At 39.1% G+C, this 14,140-nt stretch overlaps 1 protein-coding gene across 1 annotated transcript; it reads right to left on the minus strand.

Moving 5' to 3' along the window:
• Positions 1–648: 648 nt before the first annotated feature.
• Positions 649–14,071, minus strand: rel (v-rel avian reticuloendotheliosis viral oncogene homolog; the record flags this gene model as incomplete). The annotated part of the gene is made up of 11 exons (XM_079248727.1): positions 649–1,535; positions 2,292–2,366; positions 2,456–2,521; positions 2,610–2,828; positions 3,017–3,121; positions 3,637–3,777; positions 11,266–11,357; positions 12,144–12,292; positions 12,382–12,521; positions 13,543–13,581; positions 14,065–14,071. 11 exons carry the CDS (start codon positions 14,069–14,071, stop codon positions 649–651), a joined length of 1,920 nt encoding a protein of 639 aa, XP_079104853.1.
• Between the last annotated feature and the right edge of the window lie 69 nt (positions 14,072–14,140).

Here is a 14,140-nt window from a genome sequence, read left to right on the forward strand (position 1 = left end):
AAAGAAAGAAAAGTAGTACATTCATGTCCTCAAAGATTTAACTTTGGCTTGGAAACTGTTTGCTCAGGCCATTAATGCGACCTAAAGCACGGCTCATCCAGCTGCAGATCCTAAGCTTAGAGAAACCAGATGAATCTGTGATCTAGTTACACTGATCAGTCTGCAGAACATGAGCAGTATATGCAATTTAGCACCACTTCAAAAACAAGAATCAAGAAAATAAAAAGGTTTCAATTTATATTGTGCACACAACATTAATAAAATTTCTAACATAAATGGTTTTTATTATTATTTTCATCCTTTGATAGTAAATTTTCTTTAAAATATTTGGGAAGGAAAGACCACAGACATTGTGACTAATGTCATATTAGGATAAACAGATTACATTCTTGGTCTATTGTTTTTCTAAATAAGTAACCAGTAAGTTATAAACTGCACTTCCTGGGCAAACTGAGTTTGACTCAACTGGCTGCCAGTAATGGTTGGTCTTATGCCCCCTGATGTAATAACCCAAGCTTAGAGCTTCTCAGCTTTGTTGGGTCAACAAAGTTGCAGCAGAATTTCTAGTTTAGCTAGGCTAAACAAGACCCATATTCTCCACAGAGCTGCTTCCATTCATGTGTTGATACACAAAAAACAGAGTTGTTTTTAATCGTTTTGCCGAGATGCTTTGATCCAGTCAGCCAAAGTGGGGTAGTGGCCTTCTGAGACCCCGCTGTTGTTAGCATAAGGACTTGTAAAAGACTGTGAGATGCCATCTTGCCTCCTGAGATGCATGTTGTTGTCGTTGCTTATGGGACGAGGGAGCAAGTTGGTGTAAGTATTGCCTTGGCTCTCTCTTGGGGACTGCATGACAGAGGAGCTACTGTCCTGCCCAACCGAGATCTGGGGCTCCTGCTTCAGCGGGAAACCATTATGAGTTGTCCCTCCAACCAGGCTCTTCAGAAAATCATCCCCTTCCATCCCCTCCAGAAAAGGGTAAGATCCAATTCCCTGCGACCCCCCTCCACCTCCAGGTACCGATCCATTAAAGTTGTTCTGGACTGTACTGTTTGTACTGAAACTGGACCACATGGTTTGGAGACCTTGGCTCTGGTTACTAATATGGGTCTGAGGCTCGGAGGCAAGATCTTCCCTCTGATGCTGCTGGTGGAAGACCAGCTGGGACTCTGACTGGCTCATCACAGAGGCCTGAGGGGCTGTATTCAGGAACTGCAGATCCCGCATGGAGAGCTCAGGGAGAATGTTGCTCTCACAGCTGCTGTGCTCCAGTCTGGAGGGGTAACCAGCTTCGCGGTTTGGCTGCTGTTGCCTGCCGCTGATTGGACGATTGCTCATGGATCCAGATGGGTTTATGGTCACTGTGTCCATTGAAATGGCTGGGTTAGGATTTCCCCATGAATTACCAATTGGTAAACCAGTAGCCTGTGACGTCATCATGACCCCCTGAATGCCTGATTGGCAGGTTTGGTTGAAAACACTGGGTTGTTGCTGCATCGTGGGCATGGTCTGCCTCAGAAACATGTTGCCTGCGTCTGGAAAGAAGAGCAAAAGTTAGCAGGGCTGTACTATCCAGACATGAGTGCATTTCATTTAACCTCCTGTTTTTTTCTGCCTCCTGTCTAAAATAAAATACCCCAAAATGACTTTAGTATGTCTTTATATTTGCAAAGGGCTGTATGTATAATCTTGATCTCAAAAGAAAACAGACATGTGGGATTACTACAGACATGTCAGTTTTACAGAGACTGGGTAAATTCTCCTGGAAAACAGCAGAAAATGAAAAATATATCGCTCCATAATATTCTGATAGCTGTTCATTTTATCTACTGTGCAAAAGTAGAAGCTAAAAAAGTGAACTTGAGCAGTTTTACAAATGTTTTAACATCTAAATTTGTTATTTGACCTTTTCAGAAATTACACTGGAAAACTAATTAAACTCGACTTATAAAATATATCTCAGCAACCCATTTGATGGTTTTCAGGATTGACACCTCCATCGACCAATCACAATGCAGAGAATAAAGCAAGAACACCCAAAGTAACCATAGAAACAGCAATATCCTTGTAAGGTGGACGGGAGCTGTGTCTGTGCTTGCTTACATTCCCAAATACCTGCTTGGGGTTTGAATTTTTTCTTTTGTTTGGATTGCATTGGTTGAAATAGTCTTATAGCAGACTTTAGCATGCTGCATGCAAAGGTTGCTGCTTCAGACGTGTAAAAAAATAGTTTTACAGCTCAGAGAAAGAGGTTAATGCCTCATCATTGTTATTGGAGGATAACTAGTTACCTTTCCGCATGTGACCCATCGCATTCTGCAGGACAGCCTTTGATCGACTCATCGGCATACCAGCAAACGGACGACCTAAATATAGTCATGGAAATTTAGGTAAGAGCGAATATTAAATGTATAACAGCTGGACTGTTGTGAACACATAGTACCACTTCTCTTACCTTTCAGTCCCGATATCTTTAACTGATACTCTGGTTTGCGTTTCTTCTCGTTGTAGCCATAAGGATCTACAGAAGAAGAAAATAGAGCCTCAGTTCTTTGGCAAAAACCACATTAAAAAGCATTTAGAGAAAGAAGAAGGTGACCGATGCTCACCTTTGTCATCGGGTAAGTATCTGAAGTCCATGGCTTCACTGACTTCCTGATCAGAGGGTCGACGCAGCTGCATGTGCACGGTGACCGACTCTGTGATGGAGGTGTTATAGTACGGTGGGGTCTTGAAGACGATGGCCACTTGGCGATGAACGTCCGCCTGGGAGAAGGAGCCTCTGGCCTCCCAGCCGTCGGAGGAAAAGAAACGCACCTCAATATCATCTGTATGAGAAGGTGTGATGGGATGACAGGAGCAGAAATCTGACTTAACGTGCAAAGAGATGCATACAGTGTGGAAAATCAATGTGGATTGATGGATTTGACGGATGAGTGGAGAGAAAAGAAACGCAAACCAGATGAACAACACAGTAAAGTGCAACATCCTTAACATTGATAGTGTGGTTTTGTACCTTTTTGCACTTTGTCACACAGTAAGAAGATTTCATCCCCTCCTTTAACGCTTCCACTGTTCCTGTTGACCCGACAAATCCTCAGCTCTGCTGTGTTTGGAGCCCCTGATGACAGAAACAACAGATATTAACATGCAAGACGATTAATCTAGTCTACAGTTGAGGTCTTTGCAGGTTGAGTCACATGTCACATGCCTGCTGTCAGAAGAGGAAGTGCTCCATGGTAACACACTTGTTAGAGCGTTGGTAAGTACAAACAACTTCCTCTTTTCTGCATGTAAACCAGTGTCGAGAGCATATCAACTGGACAGGTCTTGCATGCAACAACATACAAGGAGGCTGCAGCTTCTGGTACACACAGCCAAACCAGTAACTTCTCAGTTCTTGCACATAATTGTAACTCAAATCTTAATTTAGAAGTGGCTCTGAATCCACATGAGTGTTACTGAGAATTGTCTGTTTGTTGAATTCGTGTTATTATTAGCAGTAGAACGAACTGAAACTCAGGGTTGATATGCCTGGTCTCAGCAGCCGTCTACGCATCTCTATGTGCAACTGTTCAGTGATTTGGTTACGTTTCCTAACATGTTGCCTCATGTGACGTCGGTGCGGGCACTCACGGTTATCGTAGATGGGGTTTGTGACGATCGGGTTGAGCCCTCGGGTGTAGTGGCCGTTCTCGTCCTGAAGGAAAACCTGTATGCACAGGCGGACCACGTTCAAGTCGTACTCCTCCGTCTGCAGAAGCTGCTCCCGAGAAACTGAGTTTAAACACAAACACAAACATCAATCAGCCAAATATCACAACAATGACCAGTGGAGTCAAGAGCCGTTTCATCACCAAACATTATCCTGCTCTGACTCACTGGGCCTCTGACATTTATGTACATGTTACCAAGTGAAATACTTCTGCAGATCAACAACTAGTCATCAACAATCTGCAATAAAAAGCAGAAATCACTTCCTCCACTCGGCAACGGCAGACACTCCAGCTCCAGTTTTAGTTCCTTCTACTTGTATTTTAGATTATTTCTGAAACCCAAATTTAAACGGTTTATTTGCAGTAGTTGAGTGAGAAACGTTTTCTAGGGGTTACCAAACTGAGAGCACTGATGTCATGGGGGTGATACCGAAACTAACGTCTCATTACAGTTTTTCCTGTGCGACACAAAGCTGTAACGCACCATATGCTGACTTTTTTTTTCTTTACAAATGCAGACATGGCTGCACACCATATAGAACTCCAGACTGGTTATATTACATCACAGTTTACACTATTTGCATATGGGTTCATTTTAACTTAATCTATTTGTATATGGATTTACCTTTTGTTCTTTCAAGTTGTCATTTAATAAATTCATTCATATTCCTTTGTATTCCAAATGTAGCCAATGAAATCACATCTAATAAAACCTGTAAATTAAATATGTTTTTTCATATTTTATTCAGTTTTATCTAATTTATGCTTATCTTTGGAACTAGTAGTCTAGTAGATAGTTCTCTTTTTTTAACTTTGAATTGAACAATGTAGAAGTGCATTTTTTGTTTTTATTCTTATTTTACTGATCACACATCTACAGATTTATAAAAACTAAGTACAATAACATTTCCACAGTTCATTAGTTAATTACTTATTTATTATTTCTATCTAGTAAAATATTTAATTTATAAAATGTATTATTTGAATTATTATTAATATAATTTTAACTTATTATTATTGTGGCTTCTCTTATAAAAAGGAAAGAATTGGGAATGCAAAAGCGGGTTGGGGTGGAAAGGTTTGTTTCTAATTCTTTGTATTGTTTCTACTTATTTTCTTGCTTTATATTCATTTTATTTATTTTGGCTTTTTGTAAATTAAGCCTGATTGATTGTATAATGAAAGAGGCTCTACATGGCTTGGTCACTATGACAACCCCTGTTCTTACACAGTTTAAGCCACAGCCGTTTTGTATAACTTGTCTAAGGATCTGCACCAGAATTATTAAATGTAATTTGAAATCATACACACTTGTACAAGGTTATGTATATACATGTATTGTCATGTTGCACTCGTGTGTTGATACACTTAAACACATCAACATGCAAGCGTCACACATCCCACCTCTGCGATCAACAAGCAAATGTACACCTTGCAGGGACAGCTCTTACTGAGAGACGCCCACAGACACCAAGCTTTCACATCTGCCTACTTTCTCTTCCTCCGTCTCTCAATTTCTATCGTTTGCGCTTACGACGAGGCCATCCTCGCCTACAACCTGTCACCATGGTGACGCTGTGCGACGTCACCTCAGAGTGGAAAGAAGTGTCTGTGTGTCAGAGGCAAAAGATGAGGCTCTCTGCATGAGTGACCACCGTAGGTGTTGACGTGTGTGAAAGTTGTGGGATACGAGAAAGTGTCTTCAGCTTCTTTTCTTTTGTCTTTCATATTGTTTTTTTTTGTCACACTCGCACACAAAATGGTACTCGCACACGGTGTCTCCTCTCAGAAAAAAGGCAAGCGCATAAAACAAACAAACAAACAAAAAGAGCAGACTAAACATGACTTAAATGTGAACTGAGGGGAAAGTCCTCATCATTACTGGACTGGTTTGCGGAGCTACAAACATTGTTCCAGCTCTGACACCGACCATTACTCGTCTCGGTACTTTCAGTCTGTTTGGGTTTTGCTTTCTTACATAAGTCCAGTCTGGATGTACAGCCGCAGAATGAAAAACAGAAAATGATGAAGATGACAGCTGTTTGAGCCTCTTTTGTGAGTCTTTAGTCCTCTGTTCAAAAGCTCTAACATTAGACATCAGAATCAGACAAAACTACATTTTTTAAGAACTACAGGAAATTTTAGCTGTGTGGAGATTTTTAAGAGAAAATTCTTATTATTCTGCCTTGCATAAAAGCTAAAAGAGGAAGTAACAACTAAAGGTAACATACTACCATATATATGTATAATGTATATACACACATATATACATATATATACACACACACACATTATATATATCTATATATATATATATATAGATATATCTATATATATATATATATATATATATATATATACATATATATATATACATATAAAACTATATATGTGTATATATGCAGTGGAGAAACTGAAGGAGGGAGAAGTGAAATCACTATGGAACTATTAGAGTAAATACTGGTGGAACATGATACACTGATCTGCACGTTTACTCCAGTGTTGGTGGAGCATGTTGCTGATCGAGGCAGCCACTGGACAGACAGGTGCAGGAAAGTGGTTAGAAGGTGGTAGAAGGTGTGTGTTGGTGTGCTTGAGGTGGAAAGAACGTGGTGCTGGGTTGCTGTGCATGCTGGGCTTCACGAAGCTTCCAGATTTAATGCAGAGGGTTAAGTTGTGCGGCGGCGACAGGGGGATTGGAGGGGGCTATGAGGAGGGGGAGGGTGCTACATTGGGTGCAGAATGAGTGGTTAGCATGATTGTGGGAGCTGAATGTGAGAGTAAGAACGCAGAGGAGGCAGGTGCCAAGCTCCACCACAAAAAGCTTCTCCATGACTCACAATTCAGCAGTTTTTTTCTGCAGCATTGTGCTTTTGATTGAAGTTAAAGGCTGTAATTGCAGTTAAAGACTTCTAACATTCACCATGACAGATAACTACTCACATCTGAAATACTGGAAGATCGTTAACATGTAGATTTATAGTCCAGGTATGCTGATGATGTGTGACAATGTGGTGATTGTCCACTAGTTACCACCACACACTTGCAATACTGATTTTAATACAATAACTTCTGTATTTACCAGGGCTATAAATCCCAAGTTTGATCATGACACAGTATTGACAATAACCATTCAATGTGTGCTGATATCACAGTCTGCCATGACATAGTTTTGTTTTGATTTGATTCAGATGCAAACGATTGAGGTGAGATAATATGACATGCTTATTTAACACAATCACCTCCATTCAAATTAAATCACAAAAGTCAGCAAAAATATCACAATATGATTAGAAAAAATGTGCAGTATCCCAAATACTGAGCTGTAAAATGCTCATATAACACACAAGAAATCTGAAAGGATACATTTCTTTTTAAATATGAATTAATTGTATTGGTTGAACAAAGTTATTTTTAATTGGACTATTGTAGATCATATGATGGGTTGGTTTTAATTAAATGAATAAATCAATAAATAAATGTATTTTTTGCCCCTTCATGACTGAAATTATAAAGCTAATACCCTTGTTTGCTATCTCATATACAAACAAACAAAAAAATCTTTACAGTGTTTTTGCATCATGTTCTTCACACAACACAGATGTCACTGTGATAATCTTAAATTTCCTACTAGTATGGGTGTTAAAGTAGCACCATGTAACTTCCACCATGTGCCTCACATTTACTATGTACATTCCCCGAGCCATTGTTTCCCTGCAGCATCCGAAGCCACACTTCCATCCCAGCGCATCATTTTATAACAACATGTCACTTTACAGCATCACATCATATGCTAGCCACTGGATATCAACATGCTGGCTGTACTGAGCCAGTGGGTGGGGGATTCAGAAAAGAAACTTGAAAACTTTATTGGAAGAAAAGTGGAAAAGAGAGAAAGGGATACAGCTAGAAGAAAGAATAGCATTAACACCAGACTGACTTTCACGGGCTGGAAAGAGTTCAGAGAAGAGACAGGAAGGAAGCAGGACTCCCAATTAGTCTTTGTTGGGGGGAGGGGCAAAGTGTGAAAATTGTCCAAAGGTCTGTAGTGCAGCTATAAGAACCAGCAACAGACCTAATTCTGCATCTTGTCCTGGATTCACGAGACTTATGAATGGCAGGCATAGCCTGTGAATTTACTAATCCTATCAAAAAATTTCTAATGACCTGTTCCTTACCCCAGAGTAAAATAAATTACTACTGGTTATTTTCACATTGATAATTTTAAATCATTATTGGCTGTGCTTTTTGATTTCTGTCCTGTGTCAAAGTGTTGAACACGAACCAGGTGTACCACCACATTACCACAACAACCTCAAAACTTGAACAAACAGTAAAACAGAAACAAATTACTACGTCACACTCATAGCTGGTTCATCATTAGTGCCACTTGTCATCTCTCGTACAGATGACAGACAGTGACCTAATTCTCTCTATGAAAGGGTGATTAACACATAAGAGGGTGTATTTTACCTGAAAAAATGTGTGTGGTTACGTAGATTTAATCATCACTGTACGATGAGTGTGATACAAAACTATGGGCTGCTATCAGAAACAATAACAGTGCAATGCAGAAGTCTGAGATGAAGAGATGTCAGTAGGTTCACTCTTGCGTTTTCTTTTTTTTTTTTTTTTTTGTATAGGTGGTTGAGCAACTGTGTAGGGCCTGAGGGAGGGGGCCATTTTATCTCCTCATGACACAGGAAGCAGCTGAGTTTCACAGCAGAAGAGAGCTTCAGAGAGTACAAGTTCTGACATCCAGCTGCCCACTGAACTCATCTGGGGCTAAAAACATGTAAAATGTTGCTCTGGCAACATATAATCAGACCACCAACTACAAGGATCCTTAAGGAAATGTATTTTTAGATAAAAAAAGAAAGAACAAAATATGTTAAGACATATATAAGCCTTAAAGGTTTTATCATTTATAGGTAAAGAGAATAGATTTGATGATAACCTGTGACCCTCAGCTAGCGGTGCTCAAGGCTAAGCAGTCTCACACAGGAGGCATCTGTTTCACTCTTTTATGGCTTTTCTTCTGACCTTGCATGCCATATCAGTCTGTTAGACTGTGCTGTGTGTGGACAAAGTCAAACATCGAGTGTGAAGACTTTTACAACAACATAAAGCAACAAATCAAAGCAAAAGAGCAAACCACAAACATGCGAAATATGTGCAGTTTACTGTGGACTCCTGTATCTACAAATTTGACAAATGAAGTTAATTCAAACTGCCACTTATTTCCACTGACCAACAGGCAAATTGGATCTCATTTCCACTTGTCAACAAGCAATGGAAAATAAGATCTAATTTGCAATGAAAAAACATAAATATACATCTAAACATCTAAATATATGAACATAAGAAAAGAGCAAAACAAAACAAAGAAAACTACCAACTGCATGTCTAAATCTAACCTGATCATAAACCTTTTATTCCTGCCAGTGTTGAACAGACCTGTACAGCTCCCTACCCTACTTTTATCATCATATCTGAGAGCTGGGGAACCCCCTCGGTCTAACCCTCCCCCTTTTAATGAAACCTGCATTCCCATCTCTCACGTGGCCTCCTGCACTGCGTTGAATTGAGCAACTGTGACCAAGAATGGGGAAATAGCTCAACGCCTGTTTGTACACGAGAACTGCTGTGTGTCTGCTCAGGAGGACCGCAGAATGAAAGCACATAAAGGAAATGGCTATACTGTAGATACTGCCGCGGCGAGAGAGCGGATTTTTGACTTGATGTAAGGAAAATCTGCTCTGCTGCCTGACAACTGGGTCAACCAACATTTGAAAACAATTCTTGTGAATTGTTTTGAACTTGTTTAACAGTAAAAACAGCAGGAAAAGCTTCAGATACCTTAGCCACAGCATTCATATTTCTTTGTAATGTATGAATATTCAACACCACTGTTTAGTTGAACTAATTAAAGTCTTGTCTTTTTGTTTGATGACATGATATTACCTGCTCATAGTGACTGGTACATGATATATTATCAGGACCATAAAGAAAAAAGGGAAGTCAGCTATAATTATTGTTCAAAATTATTTTCAGTTAATTATTTTAACTGCTTTTATTCATCATTAGCTGTGATAGATTAATAAAATGAGAAATATAGTAAAAAAAATAAAATAAAAAAAAAGAAAACATTTAGCAAGTTCAACAGTTGCTAGCTAAAATTAGCCACCGAACAAGTAGTAGTAGATAAAAAAACAAAACAAAATAAAGTATGTACAAACTGAGCTTACATGCATCTATACTTAAAATAAGTTCATCATCCAGCATGAGACAGCTTTTATGTTCATAAAGTTACAAAGCATTGCTTTAAAATAAGTGGTCTTGATGAATGAGGCTAGCTTTAGCAATACGACTATTGCTAGTGATGACAAAACAATGTTTGGGACTGCGATTTAAAATTTCACACATAGTTAAAACTCTATGTGCAATCATAGTTACTGACTGAAGTAAAGCCAGTTCACTTTTTTTGTCATTAATGAAAACTTTAGCATTATTCTGCTACTGTATTTTTGGTTGGTTTACAACAAAAATGGAAGCAGTTAAGGGGATTTGAACTAAGCTAACAGCTCAACAGTCCCATTCACAACTTATGCTAAGAGAGGCAGAATCTGGGGTCATGGTCACATGGAGGTGGGTTCAGGTGAATCCACTAATGTTTTTTTCCTTTTATCATTTGTAGGTTTTTTTCTCCATGAAGCCAAAGTTTGAGGAGCCTGAAAATCTTGTATTTGGAATTGGAGCCCAGAGTGAATAAATCCGAAAACACCATTTTCCACGTTACAGCTTATATGATTTGTCTTGAGCTGATTACCTGCAAGCCCAAACCTCGCCAACTGCTCCAACAACGGACTACAATGTTGTGTTTGTGCGGCAAAAGCGTGAACCAGATGTTTTACGTTGTCAACAGTCAACAAAAATTTCTCCTTTTCAGCTCAATTTCATTAAATTCTTATGAATTTTTTTTTACATTGCATGACTTTACACGCTTGTTGCATGTCTTATTCTCTGTTTTTGGTGTATTTTTCCAGCATAACAGCACCACTTGCATGCAGGAAATACACTTCAATATTTTCTGCGGTTTTGTTTTTGGACGGGGATGGAAGTAAATACCATCTCTGTGTGGATGTAGCCTACATCCCGAATAAAAAACAGAAGCTAAAATGAAACTTCACAGCCATTCATAGATTACTCTATCTCACTTCAAATCAGAGCAAGTATGACTCTGGCATTCGTTTGTATTTGTTTGAGGGTTTTTCCCTAATGTATAACTTGAGCCTGCTCTGAGCTGGAAGGAAAGGACGTCAACTTAAAAGGGACTTCCATTTTGAGGACCCCAAGCTTCAAAAAAAGAGGCTAATAAAAAAAACTGAGGGATGTCACAAAAAGTCCAGCCACATTAGTGTAGTTGCTGTACCTCACAGTTATGATCTAACATTAAAATTGAGCTGAAACCTGTGTCAGTGTGCACCATCCTCCTTTTCAGAGAGCAGCAAATCCAAACCGTGTGGAAAATCATAGTAGGACGACTCACCGCTGAAGGGGTTGATCCCTCTGGTAATCCTCTGAATGATAGCATCTTTCACTTCCCTCCTCCTCACACACTGGATGCCCAGATTCTGGAAACTGTGTCAACAACATTAAAAAAAAATTGTGAGAAAGCAAGACAGCTGCAATAAGCCTGATTTAAATAAGCAAGCTACATGTGAGTGAGGAAAGACCTTAAAAAAACAATGTGAATAGGTCAACGCAATCATGTCATTTTTCTCACCTATCCAGTTTGGTCAGTGTTTCTGCACAAACACATTACTCACTAAGGATTTTCCAATCATACAAAATCCTAAACTTGTCATTGTGTTATTATATCTGTCAGGTTTTTTTTTTTTTTTTGCAATAAATGACCTAAAATCTCACATTATTCTAAATTTGGAGTACAAGTTTGAGAGGGATTTACAAATTGTTCATACTAAATAAAAAAAAGTGACTCATTCACACTCAAATACTCAAGCACAAACTTTGTTTTCTCTCAAACACAGCAAATACAAGTGATGTCACTTGGGGAATTCCCATATTGCCATCCTCATCACAGACATGGTTTTACAAATATGCTTTGTGTGAGATTGTGTATTTGTGTGTGTGTGTGTGTGGGATTTGCTCTGTGTTTGAGAGGTCATCGGTTTACGCTCTGCTTTCCGAAACCATCAAACGAAACGTGAAATATTGTTAATAGAGAGCAGATCGATTAGGTGGTGCTGCATGCTTACGCGTGACAGAGAGAGGCATTACTTATTTCGATAAGTGTGTGCTGCTGAAAAGTGAGACTGGGGTTGTATTATTATTGTTCTTGGCAACAGCTAATAGGGAAAGAGTGTTTGGGAAGGGGGAGATGACCACGGGAGGAAGAGAACTCACGCGATCACTCTACGGTCTGGACCAAACTCTGCCTCGTAGAATCCATCTTTGCAATCCTTCCCCACCAAGTCGTGCGGGTGTGGGCGATATGGCTCGTTCTTTGTCACCAAGTAAACGCGCACCTTCCCTTTCCCGCTGTAATTCAAGATCTGTGGAGAAGTTTGACACAGTTTTGTTTTTCAAAAATGTCTACGAAAGGCATATAAGTCTGTACATTCTAGGAACGCAGTATGAATACCTGCAAGCTGGGGTACGTTCTGTTGTTGTCAGAGCTCTTCTCGCCGGGGATGCTCCCTGCAGAGCGACCCTCGCACTTGTACCTGAAGCGCATCCCCCTCTGCTTGGGCTGCTCAAAAATCTGGATGGCCGGCTCAGCCACTATTGGAGGGGAGAGGGAGATGAGGGATTAATTGGAGAGGAAAGTGTGAAGGGATCTGCTACTTTCTTTTCTTTTTCTTGAGAACAAAGAACAAAGTGCTAATTCAAACCCATTAAACTCTTTTAATGACCTTTTTTTTTTTTTTTAAAATAATTACTAACCTATAAATGAAACTGTTCAGGGTTCAGCTGTTAAAGTTCAGCAATTTAGCAGCATTTTTATTGCTATGACTAACTTAATCCAAACTTAAGTAAAACATCAGAAAAGAAACTTCTTGTTTCCAGTTTTGCATTCTGGTTTCTAAATTTAATTTAGGGTGAGAATGATGATGATGATGATCTACAATAGAGAACACCCAAACTCAGAATAGTTTAGACACAAGCAAACTGCAAATCTGAGGGTTACTGACAAGGGGAGCTTCAGCTTGTATACAAAGGAAAGCATAAAATGAGCTTGTGAGTCCTACTTTGATCCTTCTGCATGAAACAAAACTGACCACACATGACACTCGTGTGAGAGAGGAACTGCAACTGATCTAAGATGCGCTGCAATCTCTCATCTGCTTGAACAATACCAAATAGTTGTTCAGCCATAGAGGACACCTGTGCAATGGATTCTTTCTTTTCAAAGTGCAATACATGTACGTAAGCCAGAACAAAACAAGCAAAGTAGCATTTCTGACATATCTACATTTGTTAGGAAAAAAAACAGTGACTACGCCATAATCTCTCTTCCTCTTCTACAGCTATTACAGCTCAGGACGCTAAAACTGATCATACATCTCAGTCAAACACATTTATGACTCCATATATCTATCATGCATACATCACTAACTGCAGCGGGTTAACAACAGCCTCATCCATGGTCAAAAAGTATGTTTGAAGAAGATATGCTAAACAGTTCAAGAAAAAGAGGAAGTGAAAAAGACAGCATATATTTAGTGGTTTTTTTTTACTTATAAAAAAAAATGTAAAAATATATTGCTAATTTCACACAAGTTGCTTTTTAAAATTGACTTACTGAGATGCGGATCATCGTCTAGCATGGAGGGCATAAGAACTGAGGAGGAAAATGTAACATTTAGAGACAAATTAGGAGCAAATCACATACAAAATCTGCACTGAATGGGCCTGATACTCTGCCAAACCAGCGTCAGTTCACTCAAACTGGTCTGCTGCTTTTTATACAGCAAATTTCATCAAGATTTTTCCAAATCGGTCTCATTACTAAATATGTCAAACATTGCAACAAGGAGGAAGTTTAGCGTTGTTAAAACAAAAATGATACAGCTAACAAACGGCATGTCTTATCACTGTTGCTATGACGACATACATATATATATATATATATATATATATATATATATATATATATATATATATATATATATATATATATATATATATATATAAAAGATAAATATAGTAATTCTGTGTAAATAATGGGTGTTCTGTTGAGCAGGTTTAGTGCATAAATAAAGTTATTTATTCTACGAGTGCTCGTTGCTGTTGCCGCGGTAAGGTGTAGTACACTGCTACTCACCATCCATGATGCACACACCGGGCACTCTCAGCAGTGGCGCAGGTTATTGTCTGGTGAAGAACCTGGAACTGAATGA

This window comes from Telmatherina bonti (genome assembly GCF_933228915.1).
Source record: "Telmatherina bonti genome assembly, chromosome: 11".
In the NCBI taxonomy this organism is placed as follows: domain Eukaryota; kingdom Metazoa; phylum Chordata; class Actinopteri; order Atheriniformes; family Telmatherinidae; genus Telmatherina; species Telmatherina bonti.